Source organism: Vigna radiata, chromosome 4, assembly GCF_000741045.1.
Source record: "Vigna radiata var. radiata cultivar VC1973A chromosome 4, Vradiata_ver6, whole genome shotgun sequence".
NCBI classification, from domain to species: domain Eukaryota; kingdom Viridiplantae; phylum Streptophyta; class Magnoliopsida; order Fabales; family Fabaceae; genus Vigna; species Vigna radiata.
The window spans coordinates 6,359,412-6,380,190 of NC_028354.1; the positions used below are offsets into that span (position 1 = coordinate 6,359,412).

The 20,779-nt window shown below is 32.1% G+C and overlaps 3 protein-coding genes across 3 annotated transcripts; 1 reads left to right on the forward strand and 2 right to left on the reverse strand.

Annotated features, from left to right (window-relative positions):
* The first annotated feature begins 7,042 nt into the window (after positions 1–7,042).
* LOC106758290 (auxin-responsive protein SAUR36-like) lies at positions 7,043–7,874 on the forward strand. Its single transcript, XM_014641226.2, has one exon. It carries the CDS (start codon positions 7,089–7,091, stop codon positions 7,731–7,733), a length of 645 nt encoding a protein of 214 aa, XP_014496712.2. The 5' UTR covers positions 7,043–7,088; the 3' UTR covers positions 7,734–7,874.
* Positions 7,875–10,083: 2,209 nt separating this feature from the next.
* LOC106759530 (ABC transporter F family member 1) lies at positions 10,084–14,557 on the reverse strand. The gene is made up of 6 exons (XM_014642740.2): positions 14,338–14,557; positions 14,016–14,234; positions 12,802–12,875; positions 12,494–12,704; positions 12,170–12,404; positions 10,084–11,492 (listed from the first exon to the last, which is right to left on the reverse strand). The coding sequence occupies exons 2-6, from the start codon at positions 14,223–14,225 to the stop codon at positions 10,435–10,437; spliced, it is 1,788 nt and encodes a 595-aa protein (XP_014498226.1). The 5' UTR covers positions 14,226–14,234; positions 14,338–14,557; the 3' UTR covers positions 10,084–10,434.
* Positions 14,558–15,922: 1,365 nt separating this feature from the next.
* Positions 15,923–17,263, reverse strand: LOC111241509 (heavy metal-associated isoprenylated plant protein 3-like). The gene is made up of 6 exons (XM_022780138.1): positions 17,255–17,263; positions 17,020–17,170; positions 16,710–16,879; positions 16,525–16,618; positions 16,247–16,443; positions 15,923–16,198 (listed from the first exon to the last, which is right to left on the reverse strand). The coding sequence occupies exons 1-6, from the start codon at positions 17,261–17,263 to the stop codon at positions 15,923–15,925; spliced, it is 897 nt and encodes a 298-aa protein (XP_022635859.1).
* Between the last annotated feature and the right edge of the window lie 3,516 nt (positions 17,264–20,779).

Here is a 20,779-nt window from a genome sequence, read left to right on the forward strand (position 1 = left end):
GTATCATGTGTAATCATATAAGCATAACATGTCTTGGACTATTTGAGCGTAATAATCACTGTCATTCCTCGGAAGAAATTCGTTGGACGTAAAAATCAAATGTAATTATTGCAAAATTATAAAATTCATTTGACATTATTTTTTTATTACATCTATCGTAGAAATATACTATACAATCATTTACGCGTAAATATAAATTTTCTTGTCTACATTATAAATCGCATTATTAACATTATTAGCAATAAACCATACAAAATAAATAATATAAGTAACAAACTATGTTTTTTAAAACCAGGTTAATAAATCATAATTAACATTAAAATCAAGGATTTTTCTTACGAATTGTAATTAATGCTTATATATATATATATATATATATATATATATATATATATATATATATATATATATATATATATATATATATGTAGGTATGTTTATCATTAAGAATTTGTTTCCCTTACCAAGTTTTATATGTATCATGTAATTTGTTTTTTCCACCACTGAACTCTCTAAATGACTAACATGAAAGTTCTTAATTACTCTTTAAATACTACTGCTAATAATACTAAACAATACAAATGGATCAATTAAAAAGATTGTTCTATTACAAATGATTGCAAAATCATTATGTCTAAATATGGATTTAGGTAGAATAGAATTAAAAAAATTGAACATATAAAAGAATAAAACATAAACTTATTATCTTATCATTTTGAATTAAATATAGTGTCATAACCTCTTATTTATACGTATTCACGATTCATTAATGTAGAATTTTTCTAATAAATATTTGTTGAAAGAGCCAATAAAATGTAGATTGTTACAATGCGTAATCTAAAATTATAGATTTGAAGTCGTAATTAACATTGATTATTATTCATGTAAAATAACTTGTTGATGATATGGGTAGAAAGATTGTGTGGTTGTAATTACATCACATGCATGGATGGTGGTGGCAGTACGAATTCATAATTTCTGACATAGTTTGGTTAGTTCTCTTGTTCGTTATTGGGTAGTTTTCATGTTCAGGGCTTATTTTCGATGTGTTTCTACTTGCTGCAGATTATATATATGTGTACGTACCCATAATGTCTTTTTCTTCTTTAATTCTCCTCTTCATCACCTTTCCTATAATTTACTTCAAACACACACAAAATAACATAAAATATTTTTGTCATTTGAAGCAAAGGAGATAACTAAGAATATTAATCTACGAGAGTAGACAGCTATTAAATCTTTCTATTGCACTTTTTCATTCGCATTTTTAATGTTTTCAATATTTATATTGGTACAGTATTGAGTCGCTTTCTCCTAATAAATAAGAAATCATGGAAAATAGCTTTGAAAGTGACATGACTTTCACCATAGAAACTACTGTCCAAAAGGCTACATGATCTAATTTTTGAGAAAAAGTTATACCACTCGTAGAAAGAAAGCAACTGATAAGATTAATGAAACCACAACTATTCTTAAGAATATTTCTTATGCATAGTAAATCAAGTGCTTATTTATTTTGAATTTACTATTTCAATTCATGTTTAAAAAGCTGAATAGATTACAGTCACGATCGCCTTTCATAATATTAAAAACAGAAAATGATTTTATTATAACATTTTTGTTGAAAAAAGATATAAGAACGTTGTGTTAATGGTTGTTTGAGGACATAGATTATTGCCTGATGAATGAGAAAATAGTAGGGTAGATAAGTACGTGAATGTGGGCATGCAACGTATTAAAGAAACCAAAATATATCAATGTATGTGTCTGAGGCATGTCCACCCCATATCATGCACGCATCACAATCTCTCTATAATTATTCTCACATTCATAATTTTTTCTTTTAAACACTAACTAATTAAATAAAAGAAATTTTATTCCTCCATCTATTTTCATTAATCTTTTGGCAATCGATTTTGATTCACCATTATAACTTTTGTATACTAAAGTGGCATATATATATATATACACTTTTATGTTTTTGAAAACTAATAATGTATTAAAAGTTGAAGAAGAAAATAATGACTATGTTTGCCGTTTTAGTAATCCTAATAGAATATTCCAAATTTTTAGGATGATTTTTTGTTAAATGTTTGTGAAGGCACCACATTCTATTATGTAAAACTTAAAAAAATTATTTTAGAAGTGATGATAATATAAAAATAGTAAAATTTAGTTATTTTAATATTAAATGGTTTAGTTATAAATAATTTTGTTATAAACGAGTTTTATTATTTTTAAAATTTACGATTTCTTTAGAAACCATTTTTCTAGAGTTCTCTACTTTTTCTCTAACTGTTCTTGCTCCTAAGTCATCTGTTTGACGATCATGAGGTGTCTAGATAATCACGCCGTCAAGGTATACAAATCTAGCCGATCAATTTCAAGAATAGAGTAAGTAAGTTTCGACTCCTTTTTCCTCTCTAGTTCTTAATTTGCTTTTAGAAGAATCTTGTACTGTTGCATGTGCAATCATGCTTCTCCTAGTCATTCTTGGTTCATCTAGAGTTTTAAGGACTTTGTCTGTTTCCAATTTGGTGTCTCGTAAGTTTGTCTAAAAATTCCTTGCATTTCAAGCAATCAGCAGAACATTTCTTTGAGTTGGACGGTTTATTGCAAGGTAAGGGAAACTAGACCTTGTCTTAGTTGTGTTTGTAGTATAAATTTGGTATTTCTATGATTTATAGACGTTTTAGTGAAATTTATTTGATTGGGTAAATGTTATGTTTGTTAAATTGATGTTTTGATAATATGATGTTGTGTACAATAGGTGTGATGAAACAGTGATGTTGGATACTCTTATAATTGTGTATGATAATGATGATTCATTGTTTAAAACCGAATTCAAATGATTGTTGAAAGTATTGGTTAAGTCACTTAGGTTCAAGCTAAAAGAGGGAGTTTTGGTTAGTGAAATTGAGAAATAGGTATGGAAGTGCTATAATAACTGATTTGGTACTGTCATGATGTAAATTAGGACTTGTTTGGAGGGCTAGAGGGTTGAAAACTATTAGGTAGCAAAGGGAGGGTTTGTAGTTGAAGTTTTCAAGTGTTTTTGGTGTAAAAAGAGAGTTTTGAGTAGTGAAATTTTGGAGTAATGAGTATAAACTGCTTTGGAAGGTTAGATGTCTATTATTATACCTATTTGGACTTGTTTAGGAGCTAAAACAAGTAAAATTTGTTATGGAATTCATAGCTTCATAAATTGAGTTTTTAGTCCATTTTAATGGCTTTAATGGTTGAAAATGAGAAGTAGGACAACTGAGACAAATATGAGGTTTTAGAAAGTGTTAGCAAGTGTATTTAGACTTGTTTATGCAAGTTATAAACTTATATGAATGTTTAAAAGTGTAGAATTGAAAATGAGTAGCTTGTAGGAGTGAATTTGGGGGTTTAAAGTGTCAAATTGAGTTGTAGCAGTGTTTTTAGAGTTTTCTCAAGGTTTGGTTGGTCTTAGGAGTCTTTAGAAGTTGTGGGATAAGTGTAGGAAGTGATGGTATCTTCTGCCCGTTTCCAAGGGTGCCAGTGTTGAGCGCTAGCCCTAGGCGCTGAGCACTTCTGGGCAACACTTTACCAAGTTTGGGGAGGGAGGGGGTCAGGGTTCTGGATGTCCGTTTTGGACATTCTTTAGGTCGTTTTGGAAGTTATGACCCTTCCGAAGTTGTTGGTAAGAGTTTCAAAGGTGTTTTCCTTACCTAAATATGAGTATCAATATGTCATGAAGAAATTGTGTTATTGTGTGATTTCTGATGACTTATATGAGTGTTTCTTTTTCTTTAGTGTATAATCAATAGTTTCATGTATTGATGTACTATGTGAATGCGAAACGATCTCAATGGTTTCAAAGGTATGGAAGAGAGTTTCAAAAAAAAACTTCTCAATAGTGATTTCAAATATTGTAAATATATAAAAAACCTTAATCTTAGAGGTTATTTTAACATTCTAATGATTGTCCATTCTAAAGTAGAAAAAAATGAAACATGTCATGATTTCTCTTATTTCTTGTAATTTCAAAATATTATATTATATTTTATATTTATTTTTTATTCTTATGACGTTTTTACTACTGTACAATCTTAATATAAATAAGCGCGTCATCATAAAATATACTTGAGACAAACTTTTTTTACATACACTTTCCGAAAAGAATATAAAATTAGTTTTTTCCATAAATTAAAATTGTTTACACATAAATAACTTAAAACAAATATTTTTGTATAAATTTATATTTGAATAAATTGTATAAGTTCGTTCTAATATATAAAAAATAATTATTTAAGTTTTGGGACAAAATGTTTGAGATACATATTCTAATTTAGTAAATTTAAAATGAGAATATTGTAGGTATTTTATAATGAGTAAATGGTCCTAGCCTTAATATTTGTAGGTAATATGTTGTTACAGAATCTAACGGTAAGATGAAAAAGTGTATCTATAGGCACAAGATTTTGGGTCCACTGGACAAAAACTTTTCCCTCTGCGTGTACCTTTAATAGGACAATACAATATAGGCGTGAAAACGGGTAATCCGACCCTTTCTCTCCATTCTATTCACGGATCCGACTCATCTAAAAACAAAACGAATCATACATTATAATGAGTGATGAGTCAGTGAATTAGTCTGTTATTTTTTTTTTTAAAATTTGTTTCTATATCTTTTTAAATAAATATTTAACATATTTAGTTAAATAAATATATTTTTTAGCTTTTAATTGATTATTAATATTTTTAATTACACTAGACATTGTATATGATTATGATATTATTTAAAAAATATAAAATTTAAACATAACTGGTAAAATTTCACATACACACACACATATATATATATATATATAAATTTGTTTTGTATCTTAATCAATATATACTTCAATAAACAGTTTGTTCAAAACAAATATATATTTTCCTTAAAAAATTGTGACTAGTTTTTTCAAATGCTACACTTAAATCATCAAACATTCAAGATATGCTAGAAGTGAAGCTTTTATGAAATATATAACTAATATATTTTCTTATGATTTTAATATCTTAATTTTCCATCATTAATTAATTAAATAATACTCTTAAGTATATAATATTTTATCATTAATAAATATGGCATATATAATAGGCTAGATCTAAAATTCCATGCCATATTCTTTGAGGATATTTATGAAATATGTCATATTTTTTTCATCCCTTCTTTTATGAGAAAAAAATAAATATATTGAATATCGATAATAGGACTCATATACAATAAAATAATTATAAAAAAAAGAAAAGAGAAGTGATACATGTCCAAAGACAATATTCAAGAAAGAGATGTTTTATTAGAAAACACATTAAACAATCTATAGAGTATTTTATTTGTACATATATGAAGTAAAACTTCCTTTACTTTTTCTATTGGTATAACTAGAGTTCTTACTCAAGACACGTTTTTTCAGTGGTGGAATGTATATCTCTAAAAGAGGACTTCGTGAACAAAAAGATTCATAAAAAATAATTCACGTGTTTTTGATTTGTAAGTTTAATTAGGGTTGTCTACAGTTCATGTTGCAAAGATGATTAATTAAATATGTAAATAAGGTTAATTTTGCTTTTAATCCTTATTAGACATTTCAATAATTTCATCTCATTGCTAATCACATTCATGCACTCTTAATTATTTATCAAATAAAATTATCTTTTTCTTTAGTTAAATCATATTTACAGCTAAAAACTTTGTAGCCATGAGATTTAAAATTGTACCTATGTCAGTATCAGACTTTCAAATACCACGCGCAATTCTTCATCGCAGTACCAAATTTTGCCCTCCTTCTATATTTCAGTGTACCACACTAATTAATAATATACATAAAATTTTATTTATTATATATAGATGGTTATAGCTTTTAAGATAGAATTACAAAAAATATACATATATATTTTAATCATTGTAAATTTTTGTTTTATTTTCCATCCCTTCAGCTGTATAAATTATTATTTTTTATACTACTAATAGAAGTAAAAATAAGTTTAAATATTATTTATAAACTATTTGAGCTTCAACTGCTAAAATTTTGAGGAATTTTAATAATATTTTAAAAGCAAATTTTAAACTTAACACTTTTATAAAATAAATTTGAAATGTGAAGATATAAATTTATATGTCATTATTTTATTGGTTTATATTTTTGAAACATGACCAATCGAACCGTCACATAAGATATTGTCAAAAATTTTAAAAAAAAAATTGTTAAAGCTTATGAGAAATTAGGTTTAAGTCAGGACGATGAGTGATATGACAGCTGGATGCAGATGTTGAGATTTGGCAAAAACGGTTCCTTAAGAATGAATATGGATGAATGGTTTGTGTCATTTCTCTGGATTCCTAGTTACATTCCATGCACATATGCCCTATACCAATACAAACTCTCATTTATGGATCAAAGGTAAAAGTCTCAGTACAAAAACAGAACTACAAATGTAACATGAGCACATGGAATTCGTACGTTAATCTGTCATATGTATGAATACAACCATCTGAGGAAGAAGAAACTTAGTCAAAATTGGCCAGATGAAGAGAATCAATTGCTACTCAGCTCAATCATACGCTTGCCCAGCATTAGCAGATAGATACCCAGCAGCCTTATTAAAGACAAATATCTAAGAACTGTCCTTTGGATAATTCACAAGGTAATAAAATGTTGGAAATTTAAATTTAAACGTGAATTTCTTAGTAATTATATATGTGTGTGATATTATTATCACGTTATAAAAACTTGATTAAATGTATTACAAACAAGATATATGAATAATGTATTACAAAAACAAGATATATGAATAATTAGTTTGATCTAAGTTGAACTTATTATGCGTTAGATCATTCAGTCTAAATGCAGTGTTGACTATTTTCTTATCCAAAGGTTTTTGCATTTTAAAGATAAAGATGATGATAACTGATAAGGAATTGTGATCTGGTGAGATTATTATTTTCGCCATTTCTGAAACAGATGTTAAAAATAGAAAGATATTTTACAACCGTTAAGAAAAGAAGCAGAAGGAAAAGTTAAAAGTAGGCAAAAAATAGAAAGTGTTAGCATTAGGATGGAAATGGTGATAGAATTATGGAGAGAAGATGGTTAATAATTACGTATCCGACACGACCAGCGAAAAGGGACGTTGCATGGTATGAAAAGTCCTGTAACACTGCACCCACATGCGCTGTCTCCCCTTCACCCAATCTAACACTCTTCACGTTTTCTCAATCTTCATCTTCAGCTACCGTCCAAATAACCTTATCTATATATAACATGCTTCAAACACTCCAACAACATCAAGCATCAAGTTATTACATTGTTAACAACCAACAAACACTTGTAAACATGGCCAAGCTCAGTGTAAGAAGCAGCAAGAGAATTGTCAAGTTCAAATTCGTGGAGAAGCTCCAGAAGAGACTCTTACCAGGGAGAAGCAAAGAAGCTTCTGTTTCAAACTCAACTTATGTTCCAGAGGACGTGAAGGAAGGACACTTCGCTGTGATTGCTGAGGGTGGAGAAGAACACAAGAGGTTTGTGCTGCCACTCACTTGTTTATCCAACCCTAAGTTTTTGAAGCTGTTGGAGCAAGCAGAAGAAGAGTATGGCTTTGATCATGAAGGTGCTGTCACCATTCCTTGCAGGCCCAGTGATCTTGAGAGGATACTGGCTCACCAATGGCATCATCAACCAACTCAAACTTCTTCTCCTTACAGAAAATCCATCGTTTTTTAACCAAATTTTATCATTCTAAAATGAAGCTGGAATCTTTGGTTAACTTTCTTTCCTGCACCTCTGGTCAAATTCATTTGACTGTCTAATTAATTCTTCCATCAAGAGCTAATAATAAAATCTTCCGGCTCCAGATTACTCGCACAATGATACTTTGTTCATCTTCAATTTTTTGATTAATTTAACTTTTGTTTTAAGGATAAACACCTATCTTATTACTGCTTTATTTCACTCACGACCTTATGCAGTTAGGACATTGGTACAAGTCCTTCAAACATAAATGGACATTGGTACAAAACGACACAGTGTGTATTTGTTTCTCCATTGTCCAAAGGTGACTTAGTCAAATTCTTAAACTCGTGTTCAAGGGGTTTTGAAAAGTAAAAAAACAAAAGAAAAACAAACTTGTCCTTCAAACGTGTAAACTTCATTGCTTTGTTCACGGCCAAATAAACACACCATGATTGTAATAATAATAATATGATGATTAGGAAGACAAGAACTATAATTCAAAACAAGATATGACGTGTGAAATTTGTAAATTATGAACAAAACATGCTATGATAATCTGAAACTGCTGGGTTTTCTGATAAAATATCTTCAACGTGTCTGTGCTCCAACCAGCTAAGATGAACTTTTTGGCCAGTCTACTCCCACCAAGATAGAAGGTGTTATTATAATTAGGGACATTTACTTACAATGAAATTATGGCTGCGACCAATGATGCTGCTGCTTGTCGAATGACTTTAATGCTATGCAATGAAATTTTTTTGGCATTTATATTCATGTATAAAGTTGCAATTTGGGATGGTAGCAGCTGTCAATGTACTATGAATAATGCAAAATGCTCAAATTAGTACTATGCTTTGTGCATCATAATTACAAACTCAGACTAGCACTCAAGTTCAGGCAGGGCATGAAAAATAAATATCATGAATGAACACACCATGCCTATTTCGTTTCTTACCTAAGACATGTACAAAATTTAGTTGTATCTATAAATTACTTTACAAATTTCTTCTAAATCCTTTTTCTATTTACTAATCACCCTCGAATGCAAGAATAATATATAATAGTCTCTATTTACTAATCCGGTTTTACTATGTAGGTTTGAATAGTTTTTTTAATATTTATAAATATATTCATCGAAAACATATAATAATTATTGTTTTGCTTAAATAACATGTATGTACAAAAGTCCTCTTATTGATTTACGATTTTATATTAAATATGATAAAAAAAATTCAGATGTGTGACGAAAGCATAACTGAATTATAAATATGTTTTGTACAGTTATCTAAGTTTGTGATAATTTACTGTGCATACAAACAGAACAGAAGAGTGCCTAACACAAGTTTGTTTAAGATGGATGATTTGAACGAAATTGTGTGTGAGTTTACACGCAACAAAGGAGTGTTCTTCACTATTGCGATGAGAAAATAGGTAAAAACGGAAGTTATTCACATAGAAGAGAAGGAGAAAATAGATTTTGCAATTATAAGAATTTATTCTCCTTTTTCTATGTCTTTAAGAGAATCGATTTTCCTTTTCCTTATATAAAATAAGAATAGATTTAAGGATTAAATCTCCTTAAATACATTCACTCATTCTTCCTAAAATCTATCTATCAGAATAACACACCGTATCTCATTTCTCAACATGTTTTCCTTAATACAACCAACTTTATTTTGACTCCTCCTTTCTCTTAAATCCACACAAATTCAATCTCCCAAATCAATAAAAATGTGATTATAAGTGAAGCTGAGTCAGATTATGCTAAGTCACATCATAAATTTATGAACTCTTTTAGGAATTGTCATAATCGGCATGGGTATACAATAGTGGGGGATGTTTGTAAATTTGTGGTGTACGGGACGTTTAGTCTAATCAGAAAAGATCCAGTATTTTGAGTACATCTTGTACTCAAATAAATAAATATAAACAAAAATGTAGGTCATAACTTTGTAGTATACGTTTGATCAGTTGACATGTTTCATAAAACGTGTTCCATGCTTAACTTTCAAGCAGCGGTTGGCAAGTGACACAGATCTATAACTTCTACTTTATTAGGTTGGTTAAAATTTATCATAGGTTATAAAATTGGAAGAGAGAGTTATAAATTAAAAGGTAATTTTTTAGGGAAATAAATGAGGGCTCTGGTGATTTTTTTTTTCGAACAATAACTTTATAATAATTCAATGTGAGAAACCAAATTTACAAAGGGAGTAGCAAAAATAAACAAATTAGTCAACATAGAGAGTTTGTACAATGCGCATGGCCCAATTTAAGTAATGACTTTATTGGATATTTTTAATTTATTCAACTAAATTTGTAAAACCTTGATTCGATAAATTTGAAAACAAGGCTTATAGATATATAATTTTATATAACAAGTTGTTACTAAATAAATAATCAGCTTATCGGAGTACATAATGAGAAGAGGTATATGGCTGCTATGGAATTGGGAGGTAAAGAATTATTAGGAGGAAGTTGGGGGAAAGTAGTGGCATAAATGATGAATAACATAGACCCAGGACAGAACATACCATTCATAACAGTAGATTCGGATAGAAATATGTAGTAGGTGTAGCGTCCTATGATGGTGGTCAGCAACCATGATTTCTGAACCATAAACTATCTCAAACCTCAGGTTGTAATATAAACACGTAATTAGACAATAGTGATATCAACAATTTTGTTCAGTTCAGTCAGATAAACCCGCTTTTGATCTCAAGTGCTCCTTAAAGTCCATGATGTCACCTTCCCATCTGGTCACAGCTTGATCAGCGCACACCCATATCTCGTGGGCCACTTGATTTATGAGTCTAAAATCATGACTAACAAGCACCATGCCACCGTCCCATTCATTCAGTGCCTCAGCCAATGAGTCAATTGTTTCAATATCTAAATGGTTAGTTGGCTCATCCAGAAGTAGCAAGTGAGGCTGTCTATAAGCTAACCATGCGAATATCACGCGGCTCCTCTGCCCGTCAGATAAATTCTTCATCGGCATCACCTGCGTTTTACCCGACAGTCCAAATTTACCAATTGCTGCTCTCATCCTCTCCTCCTCATTTCCAGGGTATTCTTTTATCATAAACTGTAGAGCAGACAATTCCAAGTCTAGCTTTTCAGCCAAGTGCTGGTGAAATTGTGCAATTCGAAGGTGATTGTGGCGTCGAACCATGCCATCCACAGGTACCAGATCGCCGGTCATTAGCTTCAGTAACGTACTCTTCCCAGCACCATTGGGTCCAACCAGAGCAATCCTAGAGTCTAAATCAACCCCAAAGTCAAGGTTCTTGTAGATCAGATTATCAGTAGTGTAACCAAATGTCACCTCGACAAATTGGAGGACAGGGGGTGGAAGTTTTCCCACGTCAACAAAGCGGAATACCAAAATTTTGTCTCTTACCACCTTCTCTGTTAGTCCACCCCGCTCCATTTTTGCTAGAGTTTTCTCTTTACTCTGGGCTTGGCGTGCAAGTTTGGCTGATCCATGACCAAATCGAGCTATATATTCCTTCATGGAGGAAATCTGCTCCTGCTCCCATTTGTACTGCTTCATCTGGTTCTCTTCCAGCTCAGCACGTGTCTGAACATATTGGTCATAATTCCCAGTATAGAGCTTCAGCTTCTTGTTTTGCATGTGGATGATATTTGTGCAGACACCATTAAGGAAATCCTGGGAATGTGAAACTACAACCAGAATGCGGTCAAACCTTTTCAAATTCTCTTCTAGCCAAACACAAGCCTCCAAATCTGCAAATATATTTTTAAAAAACCTGTGAATCAGCAAATATTCCAGGAGCAAAGGTGAAACATATTGACATGTAACTAAAAAACAAGAGCAAGAACATCTCACTGAGGCTAATACACAGAAAACAAATAAATTTAATTTATTTTGAAAATGTAAGAAATAACATCAATGATGGATGTAGTTAAGATTGTATTATATCATTTGCATTAGCAGAATTACAACCACAATAATAAAATGATAATGGAAAGCAAAGGGTTGACAATTTCTCAAGTAAAATGTAAAATATAATACGAATTTAAGAAAGATCAATGGAATTTGATTGACATTTAAAAGTGAAAACAAATGGATCTGACATTCACAAAATCAACCATGTTGATATAAAGCATCTAGTGAACTATTAGCCTACCCTGAAGCAATCATGCTACGGCAATCCTTTTTCTATACACTAAAGTAGGCGCCAAAGAAAATAGCTCTAAACACTATACAGAGGCCTATCCACGGGTAAACCAGGAGGATTCAACAAAATCAGGGTTACTATTTGATAGACATAATTTATAAAATAGATAAAGAATCTGCAGGGCTTTCCACTTAAAATCACAAATGATTCAGCAGAGAAAATTATAACACCAGCCACACAAAAAAAAAAAAAAAAACCATTTTTTCTAGGAAGGAGGGATACCGAGGTGATTGGTTGGTTCATCAAGTAAAAGAATGGTCGGGTTCATAAATAGAGCACGAGCTAAAGCTATCCTCATTCTCCATCCACCAGAAAAATCACGGGTCTTCTTTGCCTGCATCTGCTTGTTGAAACCAAGACCAAATAAAATTTCAGCAGCACGCTTTTCTGCAGTTGATGCATCTAAGGCTTCCAATCGTTCATAAACACGTTCAAGTGTTTCACCACCCCCATCATCCTGGACCCAAGACCACCAACAATTAAGTGAGCCAGGGATCCAAAAACACAAAACGTGGAGCAAAACAGATTAGATACTACTAAACATACCTGAGCTGCCAAAGCTTCAGCTTCTTTCTCCAATTTCAACCTTTCCTCATCACAGCTTATGACAGCCTCCAATGCAGACATGTCAGAGGCTTCAATTTCTCTGGTAAGGTGATAAATATCCATGTGATCTGGAATAGGTAGCTCTCGACAACCTATTGCCGTAAGGAGGGTAGATTTTCCACAACCATTTAATCCGAGCAAGCCATAACGTCTGAAAGGAATATACGGTAAGCATAAACACTGAAAATATTAGTTATGAATTACAGCATCCTAACAAAAAGCAGAAAAAAATTATAAGGATGACATACCTTCCATAATTTAGTTCTAATTCAGAGTCAACTATCAAATCATGTCCATGAAAAGTAACTGAGAGAGATTCTATCTGTAATTACAGCATAAATATGTTGTCAATCAATAATGATCATTGTAAAGTTGTAAGCAACTACCTACACCTAAGGCACAAATATTTTAGCACATAAGATTACAGTGTTAACCTTCCTATAAAAATTCGTTATTGGAGAGTGTTTTCTTACATGAATGAGAACCAAGTTCTTGACCAAGACAACATGGTAGTATACCAATGCTACCAACTCAGTTGTTTTGCTAGGCACTCATGCAAGAAAAAAATAAGTCAAAAGACCCACTAAACTGGGAATGTCTACTACATTTTAGAACTCAAATATTGGAGGTATAGAAAACACGTACTAATAACTAAAGTTTTGCATTGATTATCTCCTACCGCTGTTCCATTTCTAGGGAAGAATGAAGTATACGCGTACAAAAAAGTAAGGCAGAATAATTTTGTATGAGATTGTACATCACCAACAGATATGACCAAATTACAATATATAAACAAAGTCAAGCTCATCTTAGACCCATTTTCTAAGATGTTATTCAAGTTTATGACAAGGAGATTAGTGTTATAGGGTTGACTTAGGTCAAAACCCGCTTTCTAAGAACTTTCAATTATAAATATTAAGGCAATTTTTCTTAAAAGCCAAAGGGAAACATTGTGCAAAAAACAATTGATGACTGAGACTCCACAGAATGAGAAAAATGTTAAATCTAAACTACGATGATGGGATGTAAACTTTGCCATCCATAACAGCATAACTTAAGACAAATATCATCATTATATTACATGGAGCGAAATGCGTGGGCACCAGGGTATTTAGGAAACTGAGGGCATCAAGGTAACTACGCAAGAACTTTAGGTGCAAGGAAATGTATTTGTACCCTCTAATAAGAAAACAGGAAATAAATCATTCAATTATTTAGAAACCCGATTCTTGGTTCCATACTCTTCAAGATTTAACCGTTTCAACCGAGGGTTACATTATCTAAATCAACGATTTTCCTCAACAGTCAAAAGAAGAACGTCACAAATCATTCTAAACTCAGCCTCAATCAACAGAACCGAAACACCAAATGCACAAACTCAAACTCCACATTATGATAGTAATCAACAAAGTTGACAACAAAACAGAGTATCCAACCGGTGGATATGTAACACTGTACTCACCCTAATATCCCTAGAAAGAGGATGAGAGCAGAGGACGCCGGTGCAGGTTCGATCGGAAATCTGAATATCCCCAATTCCGTCGGCGAGCTTGTCGGCTGGCTTCTCGGAGGTCGACGTTTTGGATGAAGCAGCTACCGCTTTGCCACCTCTCTTGGCCGCCGCCGCCGCCTTCTTCTGTGCAGCCTTCTTCTTGCTTGCGTCAGACACCATCTTCAATATCTAATCTCCGAATAACAACAATCAACTAGGAACTTCGAAAGAGAAAAAAGAAAACATGTATGCATGATTATAAAGGCGAAAATCAGAGGAAGGAAATGCAAACCTTTGATGAAAGAGCCAGAAGACGATAGATCCAAAGTCCTCCGTTGGATTGATGGTATACCGTGAAAGTGTAAAATTCTGATGAAGCGAAGGCTTAGGGTTCAAAGCTTCGTGTGCAGGGGAAGAAGTAGGAGTAGGAGTAGGAGGTGAGGTTTGGTACATATAGAAGTGTGCGCTTCCACGTGTCCCCTCCGGAAGGACTTGCCTTAACCCTTTGCTTGCAAAAGAAACGTTTTCCTAATATATATCCTCGTATAAAACTGAATAGAATGTTGTAGAAAAATGCTCCACCACCATTCATATTTTCTGAGTCCTGAATTTTTTACTTACGAACATCTTAATCCAAACAAAGCCTTAGTAACACTTTTTCACTGCATTATTCTATCATTAACTATTTATATTCAACTCTTTCCGAATTTCAACCATCCAACCAAGATCATTTTCTTACCATTTCACGATAATTTTTTGCATCGACAAAATAACTTTTGAGTGGAACACAAATTATAACATTCACATTCCACATGACAATAATTTGATTATGTCTTTAGTTTTCCAAATTTGGGATAGTTTAACTTTTTATCTTATGAACTTAAAACTGCCTTGTGGTATTTCTATGGTTAGGAGTTAGAGTTGATGCCACTACTTGCATATCCTCTGTTTGATATAGAGCATGACTGAATTTCTCACCACATTATTTTGGCAATATCCATACCCATCTGTAGTTTTTCTTCATTGTGAAAAATGGATAAAGAAAAACCCTAATGAAACAGCACAAAGTTAATAGGATCATAGAAAAAAAAATAATGAATTATATCAATAGGAATATGTTCCGAGTTTCATTCCCAAAAGTTTTCAAAAAACTCAGATGAAGAAAGTGCTTCTCTTAACCTAAGAAACAACACAAAATAAGAATCAGGTAGGCTATATTGATCGGTGTCATAAATGTGAGTGAATATTCTTTGTAAATCACAGGAAGCAATTGAAGACAAAAACAATACGGTTGGTCTCAACGAGTCGTTCTCAACATTTAGACATGAAAACTGTTTACTTTAAAGTCCAACAGCAACTGTTAGTAAAATTTAACCAATCACTTTCTCAAATGCAGGTCCATTCATCTCAAGATAAACCTGATTTCTTGTGTGCGTAAAGATGTTCTCATTACCTCAAAGCAATTGCAATACAATGGGAGTTAAAAATATCTGACCCAAGCTGATGAACAGGACAACTTATACAGGTAGAAAGTACAGCTAAGAAACTACTAGTATAAGGAAAATCGAGTGCACCAGCATCTTCTCTGTTATAATACTAATGCCTATTCAACGTGAAAAAAAAAAAAAAAAACACAAATTGGGTCATAGCACTTTCTTTTATCATTTCACTTGCATTATATACTATAATAACAAAGCCTGTATAGGGTGAACAATAACAGAGTCTATCAATCGCAAAATTCTCTCTATGCTATCCACACCTGCCTCAAATGAAGGGTTTTCTTCTTAAGTTGAAAAATAGCGACTCTTTTGTACCCGGAGCTCTTAGAATCACTTCAAATCCATTTCTTCGAGTGTCATAAAAATGTCAAAGCTTCTTCACATAATGTGACAAGCATGGGGATTTTCATCACTGAACATCTCTGATGCAGGATAATATTGCCCCACGTAGTAGTAGTATTCACCATAACCATAACCACATGCAGGTACCATATAATTGCTATCATTTTTTCCAGTTTTCGCCTGGCCTTTACCATCTCCCTCGTTATCCTTATCATTATCTCCTTCATTACCACCTTTTTTCTTCTTCTTGGTGGAGCCACTCCCTCCTTTGTCACCTTCTTTCTCAGTTTCATTTTCCTTCTTCTTCTTCTCCTTCTCATTTTCCTTTTCCTTTTCCTTCTCCTTCTCCTTCTCCTTTACTTTCTCCTTCTCCTTTACTTTCTCCTTATCCTTCTCCTTCTCCTTTCCTTTCTCCTTCTCCTTCTCCTTCTTGGCAGGAACCACCTCAACCTTCCTCCTAAACTTCTCTGACAACTTCTGCACCAGAGCTGTCACGTCCATTGTGCCCTTAACCATAACCATCCCCTTCTCTCTATCTGTACTCACTTCCTTAACCCCTACAATACCTCCAGCACGTGTCAAACACAAAGACAAAAGTAAACACTAAATCCAAAAAAGAAAAAGAAAAAAAGAAACACCTTTGAACTTCAACACAGCCCTGCGAATCCTATGGGAGCAACCTTGGCACGGGCAAAGATTAAATACCTTCAGCACCGTTGTTGTCACCGGAGCCTGTCACATAAGCCAACAAACCACCAAAAATAAAATAAAATAAGTAATATAATAATAATAACTTGCTATTAAATTAATATAACACTAAAACCTCTTTGTCTTTGGTTTTCTTTTCGTTGTTTTTGGGCTTGTTTTCCTTGTCCTTGTTGGGAAGAGGAGAGACAATATCAACATTCTTCTTCGTCTTCCCAGAAAGCTTGTCCTTTGGTTTGATGGGATCAACGCTTTCTGTCCTAATCTCCGGCTTCACACACTCCACACCTTCAACATGAATCGGTTTCAACGCTTCAGTTAAGTCAGATAAAAAAACAACAGTGAATAAAATAAACAATACTTGTTAAAGATTAATTAAAAAATTTGATAGGAAAAACATGTTTGTGTTCTTGATCGAGTTAGGGTACCTCCGAAAGCGTGTAGGCATTTGATGACTTTTGATGCGCATTCGTCACAGTGCATGTCGATCTTCAAGACAACGGTGGTCGGGTACGACGTTTCCTCGTTCTTCCTTGCTTTCTCGTTCTTGTGGTCATAATCGTTCTTCTTCGCCTGTTTCTGTGCGCAATTCAAAGGAAGAGATTAACATATAACAATGTACGTAGAAAAGAGGAGAAAAGAGGAGAATGGTCGAATTTCAACCTGACCCATGAAACTAGCAAACAAATCTCACAATAACTGACTGAGAAATTTTGGAGTGGTGGAGGTGGGAATGATACAGCATGTATATTTATACAGGTGGGTCCTACCTTTTCCATCTTTCTTTTATTTAATTTTTTAATAATATTAATTTCGGATTTTTGCATTGGGTTGGATCTTCTTTGCTCTTTCACATTGCACTCTCACACTATTTTGAATCTCATATTTTTTAAACAATTATTTTTATAGATACAAATATCAAAATATATTTATTATCTAAATGAAACACAGACAAATGGCTGTCAAACTAGTCTATAAGAAAATTATGACAAATTAATTTTAAATAATCATATCATTCAATGTTCATTAATTATTTAAAAATTATTACAATCAAATATAATTAGATATTTTTAGATATTATATAATCAAATATATTATTTTTTATTGACTTCAATATATTTACTATTACATATAATATTATCTTTTCTCTAAAGGATATATCTTAATTTAAATTAATTATAATTAATATAAGTTCATAAAACAAAGATAAATTATTATTTGACAAAGAAAACCTTGAATTAACTTTTGTTTAGGATTCATCCCAAATTCATGAACTTTTGATCATATTCAATAAAATTATTAATTATAATTTTTAATTGAGTAATTGAACTGTATCACTTTCTAATGTAGTGTTTATTTGTCTGACCATCATTATGAACAAATAATCACTATAGATTGTTTCAAATAGAACATAATGAGAAATTTTATTTTTGTGAGTATTGTTGGAACTTATTTACATTTTGACGGAAAATTTATTTATTGATTAAGTACAACAATGATAATCAACAATAGTTAAAAAGTATCGAAAACTATTTATGTTTCACAATCAAAGTAATGTCGAGCATGTGAAGTTGGCAGGAATAGAGAAGTATTTATTTTGGAGAATTTGTAGTTTATTAATAAAAGGATATCCAAGACAAGAATGTTACAAATTTCTAGTTTTATTGTGTGAAGATTCATTTGTAGATAAATGAACAAAAGTATGAGGAGAAACATTAAAAACATATAAAACATGGAGATTAATCAAACCAATCCTCTCATTGATTTTGGGAAGGAGAAAAAAAACGAGATTACAATGAAGATATTAAATGGTCTGTGAAACTGAAATGAGGTTAAAAGAAAAAGTATGAAGATATAAAACATTACAAAGTTGAAATTTGTTACTAAATATAACAATGGCAGAATAATGAACTAATATAATATCACCATTCAGCAGAGTAATAGAAACCAGATATATCCTTTTATAAAAGAGAAAATTAGTTAAGGAAATGCAAATGTGGTCTATAGCTCCCAAATATAGAATCCAAATATTAGAAAATTAAGCCTTAGTAGAAGAAATGATATTGCTTGGGAGTAAAAAAAAGTGTAGATTAACTTGTACTAAGATTAAAGTTCTTAAATAAATTTGCAAGAAATTGATATTGTTGAAGAGTGAAATGTATGTTTTCTACATAATATCTATGTGGAAATATTACCATGAACATTTGTCGCAACTACCATCAGATGTCGTTTTTGTTGAACAACAAGATAAAAGATCTTGGAAATCAAACTCAAGAAAAAGAACATGAGATTTGATGTTGGAGTATTTATCCATGACACGGTCTTCACGTTTTCATTGTCTTATGATGGAGAAAATTTGACTTGCAAGAACTTGATGGGTCTAGTCCAAATCTAACCATCTTATCCCAAATGACTCAAAGTTTAGTAAAGAATTATTTGACTAAAAGATCTCCGTAGGAGAGAGTAGTTGCTCCTAACTATAAATCTGAAATACGAGCAAGGTCTTCTTGGGAAAAGCAATTCTTGAGATCGTTCTAGATTTCTAGTGTGTGATCCATTCAAATGATGATTTCCCCTATAGAAGGTGAGACAAAATGAACTAGTCATGAAACGACTCTGTTATTACAGTGATATTAGGCTAGACAATTTGTTAGTGTCTTGGCAAGTTGTAGTGTCAAACCAAAAAGAAGGAAGACGTTAAGCGACAAACATAAGTGCATAAGAAACAATGCAAGAGAAGTTTACATGACAAAACAAAGCTTACCAACATGCTTTGTTTTTTTCTTTTTTCTGTACTTTGTCATAAGATTTCATTACACATTTTTTACTTGCTACTTAAAGTTAACACCTTTAACAACTTGATTTGAATATTTTTTTTACATAAAGATTCATTAGCGGAAAAAGTAGATTTTATGACGACTTAGTATGAGAGTTAAATTCACTTGTCATAATAAATTCACCAGTAATATTTTTGTAATAAAAGTAATAATTATTATGATTGGTAAAAAAAAATACCTATCATATGTCATAATAAGTTGCACAATAAAAATTTTATAATAAAAGTAATAGTTATTATGACCGATAAAAGGGAATTCAATTTATCATAATAAGTGAAAAGGTAAAACTTATTATGACAGATGAAATTCACCAGTGATATTAAGTTGGACACAATGACAACATTGAAATTATGTTCAAAACTTATTATGAAAGATGTAAGAAGCCCTATCATAATAAGTATTTACCATGACGGTTATTTCACCATTTGTCATAGTATGTCTGAATCTCTAATTTCACTTTTTTTTTAGTTCATTCCACACATCATCTATGTTTCTTTCACGGATCCATCAAGTCGTTGCCTCCATGCTGTCGACGCCATTACCTCCCTACGTTATCAATGTCATTGCCTCCCCCTGTTGTTGTCTCCTAGACACCATCAACGAAAGACGCTGTCATTTCCCACCGATCGTTGTGTTCTCTACTTCTATTTGGACAATCAGATTTTGTCTCTTTCCTTTACGTAGTTGTTTGATATGTTGTGTTTATGATTGGTTGTTTGAACTTCAGCGAAGCCATACTCTAGCAGCACTTTTTATTGTTGCATTTTCGATAGCCTCCCCATTGTCTCTACTGAACTCCATGATAGTGTTTATTTTACCCTTTCAATCACAACAATGCTTTGGTTAGGCACATGATAGTTTGAGTAAGATCGATAGATATAGTAGGATGATGATCATCATTAGTAGAGAGAATATGAGTGGTAGAGGAATTATCAGTGTGAGTGAAAAGAGTTAAAAGATCATCATAATTATTGTTATAATGATTGGGTAAAGGTAGAGATAAAGAGTTATCAGTTCTATGAATATTGCGATAAGGAAAAATATGCTCATGAAAAACAACATTACGTAATATAACAATCTGATGATTTTTGAGATTTAGAAAGAGATAACCTTTTGTGTGATGCTTAAAGCTTAAGAAGATACCAAGGATGGCACGATCATCAAACTTCTTTCGGTGCGCAATAATGGTGTTGGCATAATAGAGACAACCAAAGATGCGTAACATAGAAAGATCACAAGGTGAACCATGAAGACATTCATAAGGGGTATCATTCTGTAAGACAAGTGTAGGCATTTGATTGATGAGAAAAACAACATGTTGAGCTGCATAACATCAAAAAACAGTGGGAAG